The following is a 24,298-nucleotide window of genomic DNA, read 5'->3' as shown; positions in this document are numbered from 1 at the left end:
ATGCAACTTGTAAAGTATTCCCTCCATTCACAAATATAAGATGTTCTAACTTTTTCCGAATCGGATGTATGTAGTTCGTATTGAAATACCCAATATATTTGTGAACAGAGGGAGTAGTTAATTATAATAGGAAAATTTAAACAGAATTATCACTCTTATCTGTCCTGCAATGTATCTCTGAGAATCAGGCCTCGATTTAGTTAGAAGTTGTATTTCCACTCATTTTTTAGGCAATGGAAGCGAAGCACTTCCTAATGAAATTTCTAGCTACTACAAAGGCAACATATGCAATTCGTAACAAAGACAAGCTCGAAGCCACAAAATGACAAGATGCTCTAGCCAAGAAAAAGAGAAAAAAAATCAGTCTCAAATGTGTCACTAAGATGTCTGGGTTACCATGCCTCATTGTTGGTTTACATAACCAGAAGGGTCAGGAAATATACAAATACCAATGCTGGTATTCATCACAACTTTAAGATTAGTTGACATTTGTGCTAGCTGTCGGATCAAATGATACATGAATCATATCATCCATGTTAGCAAACTCACCAACAGCTTGCACTCTACTTGGACAGCTATGATATGAGAAACCAACCTACTCTTCCACAGGGTATGTATGTGTCATATCAACGGGTCCTGGTTTTGACCATCTTCCCTCTAGATGCCTTTTTCTCCATTTTCTCCCTCTTCTTTCGAGACTTCTCATCTTCGACTTCACCCTGAAAACAGGAGGTACAATACTTGTGTGTCATTTCCAAATAACCCTGAATGGTAACAATTGCTAACATTGGTACATGGTCTATTTTACCTCTGAACCACCACCGAAGAATGTTCCCTTCAACAGAAAAAAGATCTTGTATCCACCGAAAGCTGGTATCTGCATATAGGAATGTATAGATAATAAGCAATATAATCAGTAGTTGACAATATTGGGGAACCCTCTTGGTAGTGTCTATGACTCTTGAGAACAGAGTAGATACTATATTCTAAATGGGTTTTCCACTCAAAAAAGTTTTCCCCTGTTGCTATACAAAGCACTTGCAAATTTGGTGCAAAAATATGACCCATATGTATTCCACTCAAAACAAAGTGGTACAATTTGGATAACACATTACCGCATTGTCTATTCAAACTGCACTGCTGTTTTTTTCATACAGGATGCATATTTTTTGCACACAAAAATTCAAGTATATATAAATCATAGCATGAAGTGTGCCCATGATTTTAAAAAATCAAAATGTTGTGGAGTGGGAAAATTGCGTGAAAACACAAATAATAGAAGTAACTAGTCAGATGTCTATTTAGTGAAGAAACACTAAAGCCTTCTTTACCCAGAGACGTAAGTTGTCTGCAAGTGTCGAGATATATGTACAACAAAACTTGCAACATGTACCGATAGGTGATGGTAATATACATTGATCATTGTGACAGCCCTGTTATTTGGGCCGGCCACATACTACATAACTAACCACTTGCATTATTCAGAAATCATGCGAAATAGTTAATCCATGTTTAGTTCCCTTGAAACCTTGGCAATATATATTGGTGATGCTCTATCTTCACTAAGCAATGGAGACTATTATCGCATATGTGCTCATGCATACAGCCAACAATGGGCTGCAGTTGGACCAAATTCTAACTGGACTTGGTTGTGACAATCTTTCAGTTCAGCTGCCATATATTGCAACACTAGTTGCAAACTTGAGAAAACAATCCTAAGAATGAAACAGTAGTTGAAGCTAAAGTCATACGCAACAATAATAGTACATAGCTGTCGTCTGTTCAAAAAAAAGGATCAAAAATGATAAATTATTTCCATCCAAGGTCCATCTTGTAAGATAACTACTCCCTCCAACTCCACAAAGTGGGCGTGCATACTTTTCGAGATTTAACTTTGACCATCAATTAGACCAATAATATACATGTCATGTAACCTAAAATTATGCCATTAGAAAAGTTCTTTCAAATACGAATTCAATGGTATAATGACACATAACCCACATTTTATTGGTTAAATTCACGCCAAACTTGAATCTCGAAAAGCGTGTGCACCTTGCTTTTGGAGTCGGGATTACACAATAAGCAGGTTTTTGTACCTTACATTTAATATGCTCTTTATTAAGAAAAAGGAACCTTAGGGTGATTTTAGCAGGACAGCAATGAATTGCTATGGTAAACAAGAATACAGTATGAAGTCCCAGGTCGTGCATATCTTACCACCAGATATGTCCACCAAAATTTTCCAGAAATAATGGACGTAAGCTGCACAAATGCTGTGATGTATATCACATCCTCTATATATCTGCAGGTAAAGATGCAGCAAACAGTTTGTAACTGGGTTATAAGAAAGAAAAGAAGCACCACATATACAAGTTCACATAATCCTCCAGTGGAAAATAGCAATTCCCCAACTTCTCATTTTTTTTTCAACTATAATTTTCACATGTTCATGATTTAGTAGTTAGTATGGCCCATGCTAGTAATTTTCAACAAAACTCACTAGTATGCCCCTTTATGTTTTACTCCCTCCGTCCCATAATATGAGGCTTGAAAAACGATCTTATATCGTGGGACGGAGGGAGTAGTTATCAATGTACATTTAAAGTTGGTACTGTAAATTATTTCTAAGGAAGCTGAGAGCCATAGACTATGTAATCCTCTAATCAGTGATTTGTCATCAAGTACAATGATCAAAGCTAAGAATTACACCATCATGCAGTTCCTTACTCGGAAAGCCCACCGGTGGCCAAGTCATAACCCGAACTCAGAAGTTCACGATTGTCCGCGTCAGAATATTCGGGCTTTGTCATACTAGCGAGTTGCTTGTATGAAAGAAAGTATGCAGCAGATGTCACCACGAGGCCAATCCAATGCTTCCAGGTGAAAGAAGAGTACATTACAGCCATCCTCACTACTATGTAAATAACCTGCAAAGGAGCAAAAGTTACACATGAACAGATGAACTAGTCCTCGAACTCAAAATGGCTAAATCTGTCAGATGGTCAGCAAAATTATATAACTAGATTAGTTGATGGCATACATCCAGAAGTCCACCTAGTAGCTCTTACATGTGGTTCAACAAATGCAATTCACAGAAGGAGGCTACAAAGTCTCGGCAGTCCTAAACAAAACTAAACAAGGCAGCGCAGGAGATCCTTGAATAAAATTAAGCCATCTCTCAGCAGAGCGCTCCTCCCTCCTACTGGATTTTTACTTCCCAACACCCCATACTGCCATGCAAGGATCAATTCTACGCTTTCGGAAAAGAGACGGAATGGAGACGGACTACTACTCCAGAGTGCAGACTACACAATACAGACGATTGCTCCAGGACAGATGAGCTAATCTGGTCCTAAGTAGGCTTCAGCGGAATCACTACGGCAAGCTCAAAATCAGTCGAACTCCGTCAAATACAAAGTATCGAGCAGCAACGATCTACGAAAGTCCCAAGTAATCCACGGATCTGAGGGGGGCGGAAGGGAGAATCGAAGGGGGGCCGCTCACGTTGGACACGAGGATTATGCGCCAGAGGAGATCCATGCGCTTCCTGTTCCTCTCCACAATCTTCTTGGATCCCTGGTTCGCCATGGCCGAGCTGCACGAGATCCTTCCCTTCTCTCCCTCGTCGTCGTTGGGGTTTCTCTCTTCCGGTGTGTAGTTTCTCTGTCGAGTCAGTCTTCGATAATAACAACAATAATACTAGGGAACTGGGCTGACTCTAACTGGGCTTGGATCCATCTGGGCTTTTCGGCCCGGTACCATATACAATAGAGAAAAGTATAGTTTTTCCCCAAGATGTGGCCAATCGGATCAAAATCAAATGTTGCAGCTGTCAATAGGCTACTATCTGCAACCACACAAGGGGCTCACAAACTGCAAGCAATCTTGGCATTATACGAGGGACAGTCCGGACAGATGATAAACAAGAACAAGTCTGCAGTTACGTTCAGCAAAGGCACAAGTGCAGTGAGGAAAGCCGAGGTCCTTCAGATTTTGGGGGTCTCACCGGAATCACAAGGGCGTAGATACCTTGGGCTGCCGATATTTATGGGGGCTGCAAGAAGCCAGGAGTTTGAATACATAAAGCAGAATATATGGCAGCGCATGCAGGGATGGGTTGAGAGGTTGCTATCAATGCCGGGGAAGGAAATTTGGTTAAATCAGTCGCGCAAGCAATCCCGACCTTTGCCATGTCGTGTTTTGATATAACCAAGAAGCTATGTGAGGAGATTGGTACTCTCATCAACCGGTACTGGTGGAGTAACCAAGATAAATGGGATCGGTGTCATTGGATCGGATGGGATAAATTGACCAAACCGAAGAGGGAAGGTGGATTGGGGTTCAGGGATTTGCATACTTTTAACTTAGCGATGTTGGCTCGGCAAGGGTGGCGGCTATTACAGGAACCGGACACTTTGTGTGCGCGAGTATTGAAGGCTCGCTACTTCCCGGACTGCTCGGTGCTAAAGGCATGTAGCGGAAGAGATATGTCATATACGTGGAGAAGTATCGTGAAAGGTATTGATTTACTTAAGCAAGGTATAGTGTGGAGGATTGGTACGGGGGACAATGTGCGCATTTGGGATGACCCATGGCTGCCCCGAGGGAGCACTAGGAGGCCCCGGACGAACCGCGCAGGGGTGCTGCTTGACAGAATCTCTGAACTGATGAACCCAGTTACTGAGAATTGGGATGAGGAACTAGTTTCGGACCTGTTCTGTCCTGAAGATGCGAGGGATATCCTTGCGATCCCAGTCCGAAGTGGGATGGAGGACCAGCTAGCTTGGCATTTTGATCCGAGGGGGATCTTCTCGGTAAAGTCAGCATACCACTTAGGGATCAATTTGAGAGATGCAGCCCTTAATAGGGATGCAAGCTCGTCGGCAACGGAAACGCCGAAGGACGCGCAGAAATGGACTAAAATCTGGAGGCTGGAGCTCCCACCCAAAGTACGGATGTTTTTGTGGCGTTTTGCACATAATTCTCTGCCGACGCGTATGAACATAAAGAGGAAACATGTCTTGTTGGATACCCGTTGTCCGGTATGCATGAGAATGGACGAGGATGGTGGTCATCTGTTTCTGAAGTGCAAACAGGTCAAGCACCTCTGGAGAGAGTTATAGCTCGAGGATGTGCGCATTTCTCTGCTGGAGTGTGCGAACCCCATGATGATTTTCGAACGTGTGTGGTCCTTGGCACCTCCACGATGTGATCTTGTGCTCATGCTGCTCTGGGAATGGTGGAACACCAGGAACAAAGCAAATCAAGGGGAGAAGGTAAAGGCATGTGAGGCGATTTCTTACAATGTCCGAAGGCTGTGTGATGATTTCAGGAGGGCCGGGGGTACATCGGAGGCACCCGGTGGGCAACCTACAGCTGCAGCATGGACTAGACCGACTGAAGGACAGGTTAAAGTAAACTTTGATGCGGCATTTTATGCTGACCAGGGAAGTGGCACTACCAGAATAACGGCCGCTGCCGACGACCTTCTCTACGCCGACGGCCCCCATCGGCATAGATGGTGGTATGCCGACGGCCGCGGAAAGACCGTAGGCGTACTAAAGCTGTCGGCAAACCTCCATCTATGCCGACGGGGGCCATCGGCATAGGAAGGCCGTCGACGTATATTCCACTATGCCGACGGGGGCTGTCGGCATAGAGCCGCCGTCGGCACACAGGTGGGTCCGCGACCCAGGTCCAAACGGAGGGTTGACGCCGTCACCTCTATGCCGACGGCCCTGACGGAGGCCGTTGGCATAGCTTGTACATTTTTTTATTCGCAAAAAATCACGTGGGCTTTCTATGCCGACGGGGATACCATCGGCATATATATTATATGTTTTTATTTCTCATTTTGCATTTTTTTATTAAACTTTAGATTTGATTAATTTAAATCTAATTTATATAAACTTAAACATACACAAATTATATATGAAATTGGGGCAGAATTTTCCATAGATTATGAATATCCTATTTGTTTTTATTTTTGAGTATTTTAAAATGTAACTTCATGTAATTTTGCATATAGGTCCTTATACTTAGTAAAAATCACAAGTAATTGATACTTCACTAGATTTGGATAACTTTTAAATGATTTTCTTATCATAATCTCGCACCAGGACATGATGCGTGTGTGAATGTGTTGTGATATGCGTAGACGCCCTTCTTGGGCTTCGAGGTGTGCCCCCCTTCACGGACGGCAGTGCCGCCATCACTTCGAGGGGGAATCGTGCGCGTCGGGTAGAACCGGAGGGAATCTAGTGGTGGGTTGGGTCCAGGCCATGTTCGAGGATGTTTCTATGGGCTGACCTATCGCAACCAGTGGAAGAGTCCACTGGTCAAAGCCCGCCAGGAGAAAGTCAAAGGCCTAGATCTCCTGGTCAACGAGGCTAGGGTTAGTCCGGTCAGTGGGGCTTCGAGGTGTAGCTATGCCACCGAAACACCGTACCGGGTCCCGATGCGTGCGTGAAAGTGATGTGGCATGCATAGACGCCCGTCTTGGGTCTCCGAGGTGTTGCCCCCCTCCATGGACGGTTGTCCCGCCGTCACTTGGAGGGGGAATCGTGCGTGTCGGGTAGAACCGGAGGGAATCTATTGGTTGGTTGGGTCCAGGCCGTGTTCGGGGATGTTCCTATGGGATGACTATCAGGGCCGTCTCCAAAAATTTGGGGCCCCGGGGCAAAAAACAAAATAGGACCCTAAATTTACATTAGGGTCGAACTAAATAATCACACAATACATATATGATGATTTTCCAACAACCAAAAAAATCAAGAACTACTGAGTTCAAACTTAATTGTGTCCTAAATCTAGCCTCGTTCGGCACTTCCCACCTAACCTAATCAAAACAAATGAACTTATTACCTGATAGTGGAAGACCAGAGGTGATGGCGCTCGTAATTGACAGGCCGTGGGCGATCGACGGATGCCGAAGCAGGCAGGCATTCAGGTAGATCTGGCACCGTAGTCTCTGGTGGGCGGTCGGAGGAAGCAAAACCAACGGGCGTTGTTGGGGCCTGTTAGCAATCAATGCACTATGGCAGAAAAAAGATCGATTGATCGATTCTCTAGACCTCATGGGCCCGTTATACATGCTATTTTGGGCGAATGGGCTCATGAGCTTTATTTTTCCTGATTTTAAACCTACAGCTAATAGATTAATACTTAGTGATTAGGGGCCCCAAATATTTGGGGGCCCTGGGCGGTCGCCCACCTCGGCCCCCTCCATCGACGGCCCTGATGACTATTCACAACCAGTTGGAAGAGTCCACTGGTCAAAGCCCATCCGGCGAAAGTCAAAGGCCTAGATCTCCTGGCCAAGGGGCTTCGTGGTGGCCTTCCGGTTGTGGCAATGCCACCGAAATAGTGCACGCGGTCTTGATGCATGTGTGAAAGTGACGTGCCATGCGTAGACGCCCGTCTTGGGTCTCCGGGGTGTTGCCCCCTCCACGGATGCCAGTGCCGACGTCATTTGGAGGGGGGGAAACGTGTGCATCGGGTAGAACCAGAGGGAAATCTGGTGGTTGGTTGGGTCCAGGCCGTGTTCGTGGATGTTCCTATGGGCTGACCTATCGCAACCAGGTGGAAGAGTCCACTGGTCAAACCCCGTCCGATGAAAGTCAAAGGCCTAGATCTCCTGGTCAACGGGAATAGGGTTAGTCCGGTCGGTGGGGCTTCAAGGTGTAGCAATGCCATCGAAACCCCGTACCGTGTCCCAATGCATGTGTGGAAGTGATGTGGCATGTGTAGACACCCGTCTTGGGTGTCCGGGGTGTTGTCCCCCTCCACAGACGGCAATGCCACCGTCGCTTGGAGGGGGGATCGTGCGTGTTGGGTAGAACCGGATGCAATAAATGTCTCAAATATTCCAGGCGGGCCCGAAAAATGCCATGTCTTGGCACATATCATGTAATGCCCCCCTTTGAGAGAAAGACAAGTTTCGAGGTCAATGGAGCAACGGGTAGCACACTTCCTTCACAAACCAGACACATTCCCTCTTGATAGCCAGATACTACCTAGGAGATGGTGCAATCTATAAGTGGCTTTCGGTGAGGCTTCTACGAAACACACTCAAACTTTTACTAGACCCTACAAGGAACATATGAACACCGTCCCAGGTCCTGAGGATTTCCGGCATCGTATGTTTTTTTGTGGATTTTAACGGCTAGATCCGGCATGCCGCTGAGGTACATTCGCCCCCTGGTGGTGGGTCCTTCCCCTCCTTTTGTTGCACTAGGTATACACATTCCGAAAAGACATCATATACGATTGTACAACCCACTTTTGGACATCATTTCAGGTGGCCGCCATGCATATTTGTAATTTCCCGCATTGAAACCCTACAGATGCAATAAATGTCTCAAATATTCCAAGTGGGCCCGAAAATGTCATGTCCTGGCACATGTCATGTAATACCCCCCCTTTAAGAGCACGAGAAGTTTCGAGTTCAACAGAGCAACGGGCAACACCCTTCCTTCACAAACCACACACTTTCCCTCCCGATAGCTAGATACTACCTTGAAGATGGTGCAATTTACAAAGGGCCTCCGGTCAGCCTTTTGCGAAACACGCTCAGATTTTTACCACACCCCTACAAGGGCCATATGATGACACCATGCCCGGTCCCGAGGATTTCCAGCGCCGTATGATTTTCTGTGGATTTTAATGGTTAGATCCGGCAACAAATATTCAGTGGGGTTTTCACACAAAAAAAATAATCTTTTTTGGCACTCAGAAATTGAAAACTAAATCTTGCTTGAAAATAAAATGAAAACTCCCTTCATCAAAATTGTTTTCCATTCTAAGATGCACACTTATACACAATATGATATCACTATAACTATGCCATGAATTAGGCCATAACATTCGTCATTTTGCGGATGTTTTTTTTAAATGCAAACAAGGTGTAAATAAATATGAAATTTTCCATGGTATTGGTTTATTATTCCTAGAAGATGTGGATTTTTTTTTATTTTTTTACTAAATTTTAACATGAGTATTTCGTGTTCAAAAAACTGTGCAAAGAAACACAAAATCTGTGCTGGCTTCCTATTAGTTGGAAGCAACCTCCCACGGATCGTTGACGTGGCAGGGCAGCCTACCCCACCACGACACCAGCCCCACCTCTCCCTCCCTGCCACCTCTCTCCCTCCTCTCTCTCTCTCTCGTCTCTCCCTCCCCCCGCCGCCGCTGCCTACGTCGCACGATTCTGGCGTGTTCCGGCGAGCAGTGGCGGAGTCAGAATTTCCGACATGGGTATGCATGGTAAAGTTTTTTTTTTTTGCTTCACAACAATGTAAGAAATAAAGAAGCTCATAATAATAAAAACGAAACATTTTTTTGCTTCACAACAATGTAAGAAATAAAGAAGCTCACAACAATGTATAAATTATTCTTTGTAGCAATAGTGTCCTGAATAACTCAGTTGCATTGCAACAACGAGTAAAATCAGAAGTTAACTCTACGATCACCCTTTTGGAAGCAAGAAATAACGGCATGTGGACAATCTTACAAATTCAAGTGTTCATAATTTAGAAATGTAGATGCATGATATTCACCTTGTTTTTCTTGCACTACTTCTCGAAGAAATCAATTGACTCGATGCAGCAGAAGCAGCACAGCGGCAGTTGAATCGAAGGCTGGAGGCTGTATATCTCCTCGGCTTCGTCAATCGGCCAGCTTCCTAAGCCTTAAAGGATAAGGCCCGCTAGCATTAACTAGCAACGTAGCAGCCCAACATTGGCCCAAGTGGCGCTGGGATCGTTCTCTTCTTCATTTCTCTCGTGTGTATGTACAATTAGACTGCCATACGGTATACAGAGGCATATAGGAGCTTATATACTGAATTTTTTTGGCAAAAATAATTGGGTATGCATTGCATACCCTTGCATTAGCCTAGCTCCGCCCCTGCCGGCGAGCCTCGCCAACGCGCAGCACAGATCCGAGCCCCCTGCCTCCGCTCTTCCCTTCCCTCCGGCCAGATCCGCCTCTCGTGGCCCCGAGAGCTCAGCCACGACCCCTTCCGATGGCTAGGGTTCCGAGGGTGGCGTCCCCTCCAACTCCGGCGCGGCGACGGCGACTCTGCTCCGCCCTCTCCGAAGCCCACCGCAAGTCCCATGGGCGGCTCCGCCTCGTGGATGGTACTCCTGCACCCGGTGGCTGCGGGGCGGACGCGCACAGCGGGTAAACTCCGGCGAGGCGGTGGCTCCCTCCGGCGGCTCCCTCCACGGCATGACGGCGGTGCACTGCATCGGCTAAAGCACCACCATGGTGAGCCCCTCTCCACTCCTCTGTTCCCTCCGGTTGCTGCCATGCACATGACGTGTATTTTTCTAACTGTACAATAAGACTTACTCCTCTACTGTCACATACTAGATGATTGCTACTAGACTAATAGATTAGCCTTGAATTCATCTAGTTTGGATCAAAACAGAACCATTGATTAATACTAGATGATTTTTACTGTAAATTTTGTTACAGATTTCTTTGAACTAGTTTGATTCCCTGTTGATCTACATTTTTTACTTACTCACATGCTGGACTGAATTTGCTACTGCTGTTACTCTAGTGTTGAACGAGATAGGCATTCTATTGCTTGTTTCCTTGCTTCCACAAATTAAAATTCAGTAATCTTGTTAACTGCTACCGTTGTCATGAACCACACATCTGAGATGAACTTGACATTGATTTGCTCCTTTGTCAAGTATGGATAGACTTTGCTATTCACCAGTATTCAGGCAGTTGATGTGTGCGTGTTGCTGCAGCTGTTAGGACGTTGTTGGATTGTTATCACTAGTACTAGTCCTATCAAATTGCATGTGAGTAGTTCATTACCATGCTATCCAGGGGATATTCATTTTTGTGCCTGTGAATTCGTTCTTGTTGTGTATATATGTATATGTGCTAGCAACATGAGTAGGATTTAGCATCATGCTGGGCCTGGATGAATTGCATGCATACATTGATCCTGGGAGAAGTGTCTGGCTGATACAATCCTCTTTTTTACAAAGCTATTACATACTTTGGGAAATATAGTAATTTGTTATTTACTGCCCGCACTGCAAGTATGGATGCTCATGCATGCATGCATCCAGGGTGAGTAGTACCTAGTTGTTCTTTATGCATCTCCAAGTTACTATTGAAAAAACTCGCATAACTAGTTGTTTCTTTTCAGTTTAAACCTGAGACCTCTTTTGTTTTATCTTGAGAGCTATGACTGATGGCCAAACCGTTGTTTTTCTGTGCTAGACTCACTCCACAGCTTTGTTTTGTTTTGTGCCACCTGATCATTATGCCATCCTATTGATATTGATGCAATGGAATTTATAATTTTGCTGTCCCCTGAGATGCTTATCTAGTGTTTATGGCTTAGTAACCGTCCTCTGAATTTGAAATTATACTAGTATTGCTCTACACTCAGCAGCTAGCTCTGTTTTGTGGCACCTGTTACTTATGCCACGGTATTGTTTCAATGGAATCAGTACAATTTCTTTGCACATTGGGATTGCTCTGTTTGCTTCATATTATGGTGTTAATGTCTTACTAGCTAATTGTGGCGGCCGTCTGGATTGTCGCTCATAGTATTGCTGGTGGTGGTGCTGTTGTGTAGGTTGACAAAAATGCTCTGCATCTTGAGAAGCAAATATCTTAAAACTTTGACTTGGATCTCGACGGCGACGGCATCCAACGAACACAAGGTCGCTCCCAACCAACAAGTTTTTTTCTTCCAAGTTAATAATGTGGATTGTGACGTTTGTCTGTGCACTGATTTTCAGAGTGGATGGCTGTACCATTTAATTTTGATTACTAGCACTAGTAGTTGTATTCAGTGTGAGCTGGAAGACTAACTGATTCAGTTTTCGAAGCCATCTTTGCTGTTCTGGTTGTGTTTGCACAGCTCACTTGTTGTCAGTGCAGTTCTCTCACACATATTTGTTTGTTGGGGTTTAATTTCTAGAATCATGTCTCTAATTGCATTCGTAAATTTCTAGCCTTAATTGTTTTTTTGTTATGGTCAGCAAGTATGCCGACGGTCTAACCGTCGGCGTAGCTATGCGCCAGGCCTGCCCAGCAGCTGACATGTGGCACTGCTAGGCCGACGGTTAGACCGTCGGGATACCTGTGCCACGTGTCAGCACATGGTTGGCTCGGTTTTGACGGCGGAGCCGTAGACGGCCGTTAGGCGGAAAATTTTGCCGACGATGCATGTATGCCGACGGTCGTACGGACACCGTCGGCATAGCGGCCTATGCCGACGGCTTTGCTATGCCGACAGCCGCCCTGGGATATGCCGACGTACGAGTTGCTGACGGGGCTATGCCGACGGTGGCCGTCAGCATAGGCCTATGCTGATGGTTTTTTGGCCTATGCCGACGGCCCTAGCTTATTCTGGTAGTGTGGAGCCTGGGGATGCGTTGCTAGATCGAGCCAAGGGGAGTTCATCGGAGCGTGTGCAGGCAAACTTGAACATCTTGCTTCGCCACTCCATGCGGAAGCAATGGCGTGTGTACAAGCCATTGAAGCTGCGGCGGAGATGGGTATTCACCAGGTGGTCTTCGAATCGGATTCCTTGCAGCTGATAAACGCCATCAACTCTGGCGACCGTGACCTCTCATCGATCGGAGTGCTTCTGCATGACACGTGTAGCCTTTGTTATGCATCTCTTGATGGTTTTGAATTTAAGCATTGTAAGCGCTTATGTAATAAGGTTGCTCATACCCTAGCTGACTGGGGATTTTGAGCAAATGTGGCGTGTACTTGGTGGAAGGACCAAGCCCCAAGTTGCGTGTATGATCTGGTAGCCAGCGAGTCGGCTGAGCTTGGTTAAGTAATGGAATGCATGTTCCAGTTCAAAAAGATAGGCTACTATCTGACTTGGTTTCATCCGATTGTAATCCTTGCCTAAAGTTATGTACGCTTTGGCAGTTCGCAAAACGGGTTATTCAACCACCTCAGATCTGTAAAACTGGATAAATCTTTTTCAGAGAGGTTTTGGACATAATTTGAGGTGGTTTTGTCTTTAACCATACTGACTGGTCATGCTGATGTGGCATTGCACACTGAGTTGGTAAAAGAAATTTCCCAATTCACCGGCGCCACCGTCGCTCTCGCGGCGGGACTCCACCGACCTCCTCCCGTCTGAGCACCACCCTACTTCCGCATGAGCTTTGCCTCTCGCGTCCAACTGCGTCGCGACTACCATATACCGCCCTGCAATCGCCGTGAGTAGCATAGCCGCCGCCTCCCTCCTGAAAGCCATGTCGAGGCGGTGATGGGTTTCGGGTCGGCGACGTCCTACACGACACTGGCATGGAAGGGCATGTCATGACACTTTCGGTGCCTCAAGGACACCATGGCCACGCAGTTGCGGCACACCTGCGAGCTGCTAGGGGAGGAGGCCATTGACACAAGCTCTGGGCTCACCAAGGGGAGACGTCGTGGCTCAGCGCCATCGTCCAAAGCCTCCGTCAGCAGCATGAGCCCCATTGGCCGTCGTCGAGACATACCATGTCGATGCCTGGCTCGTCGTGTCCGTTGTCGCGTACCACCGCGAGCAGCACTACACAACAAGCTTTTAAATCTAGGCCGATACGATCGATATATCGGCCGATATATCACTTTTAGGGCTCCACCAATATAAACATAACATATCATTTTGTAAATATCATTTTCAAACATATCATCCGATATGGACCGAAATATCGAAAGATATGGCCAATATCTAGCCCGATATGTCCACCGATAGAACGGTACATAGATGACAACAATTATTTATGAGAAAGTAGTGAAATAAGAATATGCATTTACAACTTCATTATACATTATCAAAGTCATGCACAATGTTTCTTACAAATTCATATATATCATATTGGTTTCTTTATCATAGAGTAAGGATTTTGTGAATCTTTCCTTTATAGTTTCTTAATCTATAAGTTAATAAACAAGCTAGGAGTCTAAAATGTTAAGTTAAAGCACTGACATGATACATTTTCTTTTACTAAAAATATATGTTTCGAACAAGAATACTGAAAAAAACTAGACATGTTTTCTCTGATATATCTACATATCGCCTGATATATCACCTTGTAGCGACCCGACCTCAAACGGTCAAGTCTCTGTGCTTCAATGTCATCCCTGGATCGGTAATGCTAACACACATAGTACTCGAAGGATTTATAACAGAGTCACAATCACACACTTATTACATCGAATGTCTCAAGAGAGAACTTATTACAATAAATATGGCTTAAGGCCATCTAATACGATAACAGCGGAAGGCTTGGAAGATAAAGTGAGTCCATCAACTCCAACGACATAGCTGAGTGCATGACAAACGACCTATCGCACCTTACTCCTCGTCTGAAAAGTCTGCAACATGATATGTTGCAGCCCGAAAACGGGTCAGCACATGGAATATGCTGGCGATGTAACACAGGAGAGCAATGAAGAGATAAATACTATCACTACATGCATATATGGCTGGTGGAGGCCGTATGGTTAAAATGTTTTGCGAAAAGCCATTTTTCCCTACAACAAAGGAATATATTTTATTTAGCTATCTTGGTAGTTGAACAATATTGAGAAGGTTCCTCCAACTCAATCCCAATTAAAAGTAATTATCGACCCAATAAATTAATTTTAGAGTGATGAGATCCATATGATAATCCAAGAGCCAGATACTCAAGATGTCCATAACCGGGTGAAAGGATCGATATGGTTGACTAGAGGGGGGGGTGAATAGGCAACTAACAATTTTAGCTTTTCTTTAACAATTTAAACTTTGCATCAAAGTAGGTTGTCTACATATGCAACTAGGTGAGCAACCTATATGATGCAACAAGGAGAGGAACACAAGCAAGCAAGAGATAAGAAACAAATAAGCTTGCTCAAATAAAGGCACGAGATAACCAAGAGTGGAGACGGTGGAGACGAGGATGTGTTGCCGAAATTCCTTCCCTTTAAGAGGAAGTACGTCTCCGTTGGAGCGGTGTGGAGGCACAATGCTCCCCAAGAAGCCACTAGGGCCACCGTATTCTCCTCACGCCCTCACACAATGCGAGATGCCGTGATTCCACTATTGGTGCCCTTGAAGGCGGCGACCGAACCTTTACAAACAAGGTTGGGGCTCTCTCCACAACTTAATTGGAGGCTCCCAACAAAACCACGAAGCTTCACCACAATGGAATATGGCTCCGAGGTGACCTCAACCGTCTAGGGTGCTCAAACACCCAAGAGTAACAAAACCACACAAGAAAGTATGGGGGAAGCAAAAATCCTTTGGTGGAAGTGTAGATCTAGGTCTCCTCCTTCAATCCCTAGCAAATCAACAAGTTTGAGTGGCTAGAGAGAGAGATCGGGCAAGAGAGCTTGAGGTGCATTAATGGTGGAGTGGGAGAGTTCAAAGGTGAGAGTGGTAGGTGGGAGAAGCTCTCTTAAATACCAACCCTCTAAATCCAGCTGTCGCTGCGCTTTCAGCCCCGCAGCGGTACAACCGGTCCTTGTCCCGGTACAACCGGGACTCACGGTGTAGCTGCAGAACCCTACCAGGCGGTACAACCGGGCCACTAGGCGGTGGTACCGGTTTAAGAGAATGACCGGACCAACCGCCCAGCCACCGCACAACTACCGCCTCGAAACAGAGACGAGACTGGTACTTGAGCGGTGCAAGACCGGAACAACCGCATAGCCTTGAGCTCTTGGGCGGCGAAGTTCTGAGCGGAAGAACCGCTCAGACCACCGGTGGTACCGGTCAACGAGGATCGACCGGATCAACCGGGCCACCACCGCACAACTACCGCCTCGGAACAGAGACGAGACCGGTACTTGAGCGGTGCATGGCCGGAACCACCGTCCTAGCCTTTGTTGAGCAAGGTGGCGGTACCACCGCCCGGAGGCAGCGGTACAACCGCTCGGTCAAAGTAGGAGAGCGTCAAGGTCTAGCGGTACAACCACTCCAAGGAGCGGTACAACCGCTGGGAAGAGCAGAAACACGAAGGAAAGACAGGGGGATCTCTCTCTCACAACTGAGGAAGACAAAGGAGGGGTGAGGAAAGTGTACGTGAACTTATTCCCCCAGAGCTTCCTAATGAGGATTCCCTCTTGATAGTACGGGAACTCTACGACCAAAGAAAATAAAAGCGTAGAGGACACGTCTTCGATCTTTTCCTACGAGAGGCAATAGCAATCCGATGTAAGTCTAAGCATCGAGAACCTGAAACATATAGCACACGATTAGACCACAAAGGGTTGTCATCATCATTCAATACATAAAGTAGGGAAATGCCCTTTCAATCTCCCCCTTTTTGGTGGATGATGACAACAACACAATTTGCAAGAGACAAGTCAAAGAATTCTAGACGGAACTCCCCCTGAATGTGTGTCCCAATAGGAACTAGCTGTTAGAAAGCATGGGCACACTTACAGGACTAGACTCCCCCTAGATTTTATAGACTCACCACCCTGAGCACAAAAAGAAGAGACAATATAATACTTAGAGTGCAATAATAACGAAAAAGACCGACACTAAAACACGAGAAAAAAGGGGAAAAACCCATGCAAATCCCCGAGACCTATAGAACCCTCTCCCCCTTTGGCATCAAAACACCAAAAAGGAAAAGAGCGAAGCTAGCGTCCCAAAGCTCAGGCGTCCTCCTCTGACTCCTCGGTCGCATCTGGATCCTCATCATCAGAGTCGTTATTGTTGGGGAACGTAGTAATTTCAAAAAAAATTCCTACGCGCACGCAAGATCATGGTGATGCATAGCAACGAGAGGGGAGAGTGTGATCTACGTACCCTGGTAGATCGACAATGGAAGCGTTAACTTGGTTGATGTAGTCGTACGTCTTCACGGCCCGACCGATCAAGCACCGAAACTACGGCACCTCCTAGTTCTAGCACACGTTCAGCTCGATGATGATCCCCGGACTCCGATCCAGCAAAGTGTCGGGGAAGAGTTCTGTCAGCACGACGACGTGGTGACGATCTTGATGTACTACTGTCGCAGGGCTTCGCCTAAGCACTGCTACAATATTATCGAGGACTATGGTGGAAGGGGGCACCGCACACGGCTAAGAATATGATCACGTGGATCAACTTGTGTCCTTAGGGGTGCCCCTTGCCTCCGTATATAAAGGTTCAAAGGGGGGGGGGCGGCCAGCAAAGAGGAGGCGCGCCAGGAGGAGTCCTACTCCCTCCGGGAGTAGGACTCCCCCCCTTTCCTAGTTGGAATAGGATTCGTGGAGGGGGGGGGGGGAAGAGGAGAGAGAGGAGGAAGGGGGGCCGGCCCCCTCTCCTTGTCCTATTCGGACCAAGGGGGGGAGGGGCGCGCGGCCCATCTCTGGCCACCTCTCCTCTCTTCCACTAAGGCCCACTAAGGCCCATATACCTCCCGGGGGGGTTCCGGTAACCTCCCGGTAATCCGGTAAAATCCCGATTTCACCCGGAACACTTCCGATATCCAAACATAGGCTTCCAATATATCAATCTTTATGTCTCGACCAATTCGAGACTCCTCGTCATGTCCGTGATCACATCCGGGACTCCGAACAACCTTCGGTACATCAAAACACATAAACTCATAATATAACTGTCATCGAAACCTTAAGCGTGCGGACCCTACGGGTTCGAGAACAATGTAGACATGACCGAGACACGTCTCCGGTCAATAACCAATAGCGGGACCTGGATGCCCATATTGGTTCCTACATATTCTACGAAGATCTTTTATCGGTCAGACCGCATAACAACATACGTTGTTCCCTTTGTCATCGGTATGTTACTTGCCCGAGATTCGATCGTCGGTATCCTATACCTAGTTCAATCTCGTTACCGGCAAGTCTCTTTACTCGTTCTGTAATACATCATCCCGCAACTAACTCATTAGTTGCAATGCTTGCAAGGCTTAAGTGATGTGCATTACCGAGAGGGCCCAGAGATACCTCTCTGACAATCGGAGTGACAAATCCTAATCTCGAAATACGCCAACCCAACATGTACCTTTGGAGACACCTGTAGAGCTCCTTTATAATCACCCAGTTACGTTGTGACGTTTGGTAGCACACAAAGTGTTCCTCTGGCAAACGGGAGTTGCATAATCTCATAGTCATAGGAACATGTATAAGTCATGAAGAAAGCAATAGCAACATACTAAACGATCGGGTGCTAAGCTAATGGAATGGGTCATGTCAATCATATCATTCTCCTAATGATATGATCCCGTTAATCAAATAACAACACATGTCTATGGTTAGGAAACATAACCATCTTTGATTAACGAGCTAGTCTAGTAGAGGCATACTAGTGACTTTTAGTTTGTCTATGTATTCACACAAGCATTATGTTTCCGGATAATACAATTCTAGCATGAATAATAAACATTTATCATGATATAAGGAAATATAATAATAACACTATTATTGCCTCTAGGGCATATTTCCTTCAGTCTCCCACTTGCACTAGAGTCAATAATCTAGATTACACAGTAATGATTCTAACACCCATGGAGCTTTGGTGCTGATCATGTTTTGCTCGTGGAAGAGGCTTAGTCAATGGGTCTGCAACATTCAGATCCGTATGTATCTTGCAAATCTCTATGTCTCCCACCTGGACTAGATCCCGGATGGAATTGAAGCGTCTCTTGATGTGCTTGGTTCTCTTGTGAAATCTGGATTCCTTTGCCAAGGCAATTGCACCAGTATTGTCACAAAAGATTTTCATTGGACCCGATGCACTAGGTATGACACCTAGATCGGATATGAACTCCTTCATCCAGACTCCTTCGTTTGCTGCTTCCCAAGCAGCTATGTACTCCGCTTCACATGTAGATCCTGCCACAACGCTTTGTTTAGAACTGCACCAACTGACAGCTCCATCATTTAATGTAAATACGTATCCGGTTTGTGATTTAGAATCGTCCGGATCAGTGTTAAAGCTTGCATCAACGTAACCATTTACGATGAGCTCTTTTTCACCTCCATATATGAGAAACATATCCTTAGTCCTTTTCAGGTATTTCAGGATGTTCTTGACCACTGTCCAGTGATCCACTCCTGGATTACTTTGGTACCTCCCTGCTAGACTTATAGCAAGACACACATCAGGTCTGGTACACAGCATTGCATACATGATAGAGCCTATGGCTGAAGCATAGGGAACATCTTTCATTTTCTCTCTATCTTCTGCATTGGTCGGGCATTGAGTCTTACTCAACTTCACACCTTTTAACACAGGCAAGAACCCTTTCTTTGCTTGATCCATTTTGAACTTCTTCAAAATCTTGTCAAGGTATGTGCTTTGTGAAAGTCCAATTAAACGTCTTGATCTATCTCTATAGATCTTTATGCCTAATATGTAGGCAGCTTCACCGAGGTCTTTCATTGAAAAACTCTTATTCAAGTATCCCTTTATGCTATCCAGAAATTCTATATCATTTCCAATCAGTAATATGTCATCCACATATAATATCAGAAATGCTACAGAGCTCCCACTCACTTTCTTGTAAATACAGGCTTCTCCAAAAGTCTGTATAAAACCAAATGCTTTGATCACACTATCAAAGCGTTTATTCCAACTCCGAGAGGCTTGCACCAGTTCATAAATGGATCGCTGGAGCTTGCACACTTTGTTAGCTCCCTTTGGATCGACAAAACCTTCCGGTTGTATCATATACAACTCTTCTTCCAGAAATCCATTCAGGAATGCAGTTTTGACATCCATCTGCCAAATTTCATAATCATAAAATGCGGCAATTGCTAACATGATTCGGACAGACTTAAGCATCGCTACGGGTGAGAAGGTCTCATCGTAGTCAACCCCTTGAACTTGCCGAAACCCTTTTGCGACAAGTCGAGCTTTGTAGACAGTAATATTACCGTCAGCGTCAGTCTTCTTCTTGAAGATCCATTTATTCTCAATTGCTTGCCGATCATTGGGCAAGTCAACCAAAGTCCACACTTTGTTCTCATACATGGATCCCATCTCAGATTTCATGGCTTCAAGCCATTTTGCGGAATCTGGGCTTACCATCGCTTCTTCATAGTTCGTAGGTTCATCATGATCTAGTAGCATGACTTCCAGAACTGGATTACCGTACCACTCTGGCACGGATCTCACTCTGGTTGATCTACGAGGTTCAATAGTATCTTGTTCTGAAGTTTCATGATCATTATCATTAGCTTCCTCACTAATTGGTGTAGGTGTCACAGAAACAGTTTTCTGTGATGCACTACTTTCCAATAAGGGAGCAGGTACAGTTACCTCGTCAAGTTCTACTTTCCTCCCACTCACTTCTTTCGAGAGAAACTCCTTCACCAGAAAGTTTCCAAACTTAGCAACAAAAGTCTTGCCTTCGGATCTGTGATAGAAGGTGTATCCAATAGTCTCCTTTGGATATCCTATGAAGACACATTTCTCCGATTTGGGTTCGAGCTTATCAGGTTGAAGCTTTTTCACATAAGCATCGCAGCCCCAAACTTTCAGAAACGACAACTTTGGTTTCTTGCCAAACCATAGTTCATAAGGCGTCGTCTCAACGGATTTTGATGGTGCCCTATTTAACGTGAATGCGGCCGTCTCCAAAGCATAACCCCAAAACGATAGCGGTAAATCAGTAAGAGACATCATAGATCGCACCATATCCAGTAAAGTACGATTACGACGTTCGGACACACCATTACGCTGTGGTGTTCCGGGTGGCGTGAGTTGCGAAACTATTCCGCATTGTTTCAAATGTACACCAAACTCGTAACTCAAATATTCTCCTCTACGATCAAATCGTAGAAACTTTATTTTCTTGTTACAATGATTTTCAGCTTCACTCTGAAATTCTTTGAACTTTTCAAACGTTTCAGACTTATGTTTCATTAAGTAGATATATCCATATCTGCTTAAGTCATCTGTGAAGGTGAGAAAATAACGATATCCGCCACGAGCCTCAATATTCATCGGACCACATACATCAGTATGTATGATTTCCAACAAATCTGTTGCTCTCTTCATAGTACCGGAGAACGGCGTTTTAGTCATCTTGCCCATGAGGCACGGTTTGCAAGTACCAAGTGATTCATAATCAAGTGGTTCCAAAAGTCCATCAGTATGGAGTTTCTTCATGCGCTTTACACCGATATGACCTAAACGGCAGTGCCATAAATAAGTTGCACTATCTTTATCAACTCTGCATCTTTTGGCTTCAACATTATGAATATGTGTGTTACTACTATCGAGATTCACTAAGAATAGACCACTCTTCAAGGGTGCATGACCATAAAAGATATTACTCATATAAATAGAACAACCATTATTCTCTGATTTAAATGAATAACCGTCTCACATCAAACAAGATCCAGATATAATGTTCATGCTTAACGCTGGCACCAAATAACAATTATTTAGGTCTAATATTAATCCCGAAGGTAGATGTAGAGGTAGCGTGCCGACCGCGATCACATCGACTTTGGAACCGTTTCCCACGCGCATCGTCACCTCGTCCTTAGCCAATCTTTGCTTAATTCGTAGTCCCTGTTTCGAGTTGCATATATTAGCAATAGTACCAGTATCAAATACCCAGGTGCTACTGTGAGCATTAGTAAGGTACACATCAATAACATGTATATCACATATACCTTTGTTCACCTTGCCATCCTTCTTATCCGCCAAATACTTGGGGCAGTTCCGCTTCCAGTGACCAGTCTGCTTGCAGTAGAAGCACTCAGTTTCAGGCTTAGGTCCAGACTTGGGTTTCTTCTCTTGAGCAGCAACTTGCTTGCTGTTCTTCTTGAAGTTCCCCTTCTTCTTCCCTTTGCCCTTTTTCTTGAAACTAGTGGTCTTGTTGACCATCAACACTTGATGCTCCTTTTTGATTTCTACCTCCGCAGCTTTCAGCATTGCGAAGAGCTCGGGAATAGTCTTATTCATCCCTTGCATATTATAGTTCATCACGAAGCTCTTGTAGCTTGGTGGCAGTGATTGGAGAATTCTGTCAATGACGCAATCATCTGGAAGATTAACTCCCATTTCAATCAAGTGATTATTATACCCAGACATTTTGAGTATATGCTCACTGACAGAACTGTTCTCCTCCATCTTGCAGCTATAGAACTTATTGGAGACTTCATATCTCTCAATCCGGGCATTTGCTTGAAATATTAACTTCAACTCCTGGAACATCTCATATGCTCCATGACGTTCAAAACGCCGTTGAAGTCCCGGTTCTAAGCCGTAAAGCATGGCACACTGAACTATTGAGTAGTCATCAGCTTTGCTCTGCCAGATGTTCACAACATCTGGTGTTTCTCCAGCAGCAGGCCTGGCACCCAGCGGTGCTTCCAGGACTTAATTCTTCTGTGCAGCAATGAGGATAATCCTCAAGTTACGGACCCAGTCCGTGTAATTGCTACCATCATCTTTCAACTTTGCTTTCTCAAGGAACGCATTAAAATTCAACGGAACAACAACACGGGCCATTTATCATACACAAGCAAGATACTATCAGGTACTAAGTTCATGATAAATTTAGGTTCAATTAATCATATTACTTTAAAGAACTCCCACTTAGATAGACATCCCTCTAATCCTCTAAGTGATTACGTGATCCAAATCAACTAAACCATGTCCGATCATCACGTGAGATGGAGTAGTTTCATTGGTGAACATCACTATGTTGATCATATCTACTATATGATTCACGCTCGACCTTTCGGTCTCCGTGTTCCGAGGCCATATCTGTATATGCTTGGCTCGTCAAGTATAACCTGAGTATTCCACGTGTGCAACTGTTTTGCACCCGTTGTATTTGAACGTAGAGCCTATCACACCCGATCATCACGTGGTGTCTCAGCACGAAGAACTTTCGCAACGGTGCATACTCAGGGAGAACACTTCTTGATAATTAGTGAGAGATCATCTTATAATGCTACCGTCAATCAAAGCAAGATAAGATGCATAAAAGATAAACATCACATGCAATCAATATAAGTGATATGATATGGCCATCATCATCTTGTGCTTGTGATCTCCATCTCCGAAGCACCGTCATGATCACCATTGTCACTGGTGCGACACCTTGATCTCCATCGTAGCATCGTTGTCGTCTTGCCAATCTTATGCTTCCACGACTATCGCTACCGCTTAGTGATAAAGTAAAGCATTACAACGCGATTGCATTGCATACAATAAAGCGACAACCATATGGCTCCTGCCAGTTGCCGATAACTCGGTTACAAAACATGATCATCTCATACAATAAAATTTAGCATCATGTCTTGACCATATCACATCACAACATGCCCTACAAAAACAAGTTAGACGTCCTCTACTTTGTTGTTGCATGTTTTACGTGGCTGCTACGGGCTTAAGCAAGAACCAATCTTACCTACGCATCAAAACCACAACGATAGTTTGTCAAGTTGGTGCTGTTTTAACCTTCACAAGGACCGGGCGTAGCCACACTCGGTTCAACTAAAGTTGGAGAAACTGTCACCCGCAAGCCACCTATGTGCAAAGCACGTCGGGAGAACCGGTTTCGCGTAAGCGTACGCGTAATGTCGGTCCGGGCCGCTTCGTCCAACAATACCGCCGAACCAAAGTATGACATGCTGGTAAGCAGTATGACTTATATCGCCCACAACTCACTTGTGTTCTACTCGTGCATATAACATCAACATATAAAACCTAGGCTCGGATGCCACTGTTGGGGAACGTAGTAATTTCAAAAAATTTCCTACGCGCACGCAAGATCATGGTGATGCATAGCAACGAGAGGGGAGAGTGTGATCTACGTACCCTTGTAGATCGACAACGGAAGCGTTAACTTGGTTGATGTAGTCGTACGTCTTCATGGCCCGACCGATCAAGCACCGAAACTACGGCACCTCCGAGTTCTAGCACATGTTCAGCTCGATGACGATCCCCGGACTCCGATCCAGCAAAGTGTCGGGGAAGAGTTTCGTCAGCACGACGGCGTGGTGACGATCTTGATGTACTACTGTCGCAGGGCTTCGCCTAAGCATTGCTACAATATTATCGAGGACTATGGTGGAAGGGGGCACCGCACACGGCTAAGAATATGATCACGTGGATCAACTTGTGTCCTTAGGGGTGCCCCTTGCCTCCATATATAAAGGTTCAAAGGGGGGGGGCGGCCGGCCAAGAGGAGGCGCGCCAGGAGGAGTCCTACTCCCTCCGGGAGTAGGACTCCCCCCCTTTCCTAGTTGGAATAGGATTCGTGGAGGGGGGGGGGAGAGGAGAGAGAGGAGGAAGGGGGGCCGGCCCCCTCTCCTTGTCCTATTCGGACCAAGGGGGGGA

The 24,298-nt window shown here is 45.3% G+C and overlaps 1 protein-coding gene and 1 long non-coding RNA gene across 2 annotated transcripts; one reads left to right on the top strand and one right to left on the bottom strand.

Annotated features, from left to right (window-relative positions):
- Window positions 1–336: 336 nt before the first annotated feature.
- LOC125513958 (transmembrane protein (DUF788)) lies at window positions 337–3,685 on the bottom strand. Its single transcript, XM_048679194.2, has 5 exons — window positions 3,505–3,685; window positions 2,728–2,927; window positions 2,218–2,302; window positions 809–877; window positions 337–719 (listed from the first exon to the last, which is right to left on the bottom strand). The coding sequence occupies exons 1-5, from the start codon at window positions 3,586–3,588 to the stop codon at window positions 627–629; spliced, it is 531 nt and encodes a 176-aa protein (XP_048535151.1). The 5' UTR covers window positions 3,589–3,685; the 3' UTR covers window positions 337–626.
- A 6,032-nt stretch (window positions 3,686–9,717) lies between these two features.
- On the top strand, window positions 9,718–11,995 carry LOC125513956 (uncharacterized). The gene is made up of 2 exons (XR_007286221.2): window positions 9,718–10,269; window positions 11,609–11,995. It is a non-coding gene; the product is annotated as an uncharacterized LOC125513956 (long non-coding RNA).
- Window positions 11,996–24,298: the final 12,303 nt, after the last annotated feature.

Source organism: Triticum urartu, chromosome 6A, assembly GCF_056163025.1.
Source record: "Triticum urartu cultivar PI428250 chromosome 6A, HENAU_Tu73, whole genome shotgun sequence".
NCBI lineage: Eukaryota > Viridiplantae > Streptophyta > Magnoliopsida > Poales > Poaceae > Triticum > Triticum urartu.
This window is presented reverse-complemented; position numbering and strand designations above follow the sequence as displayed.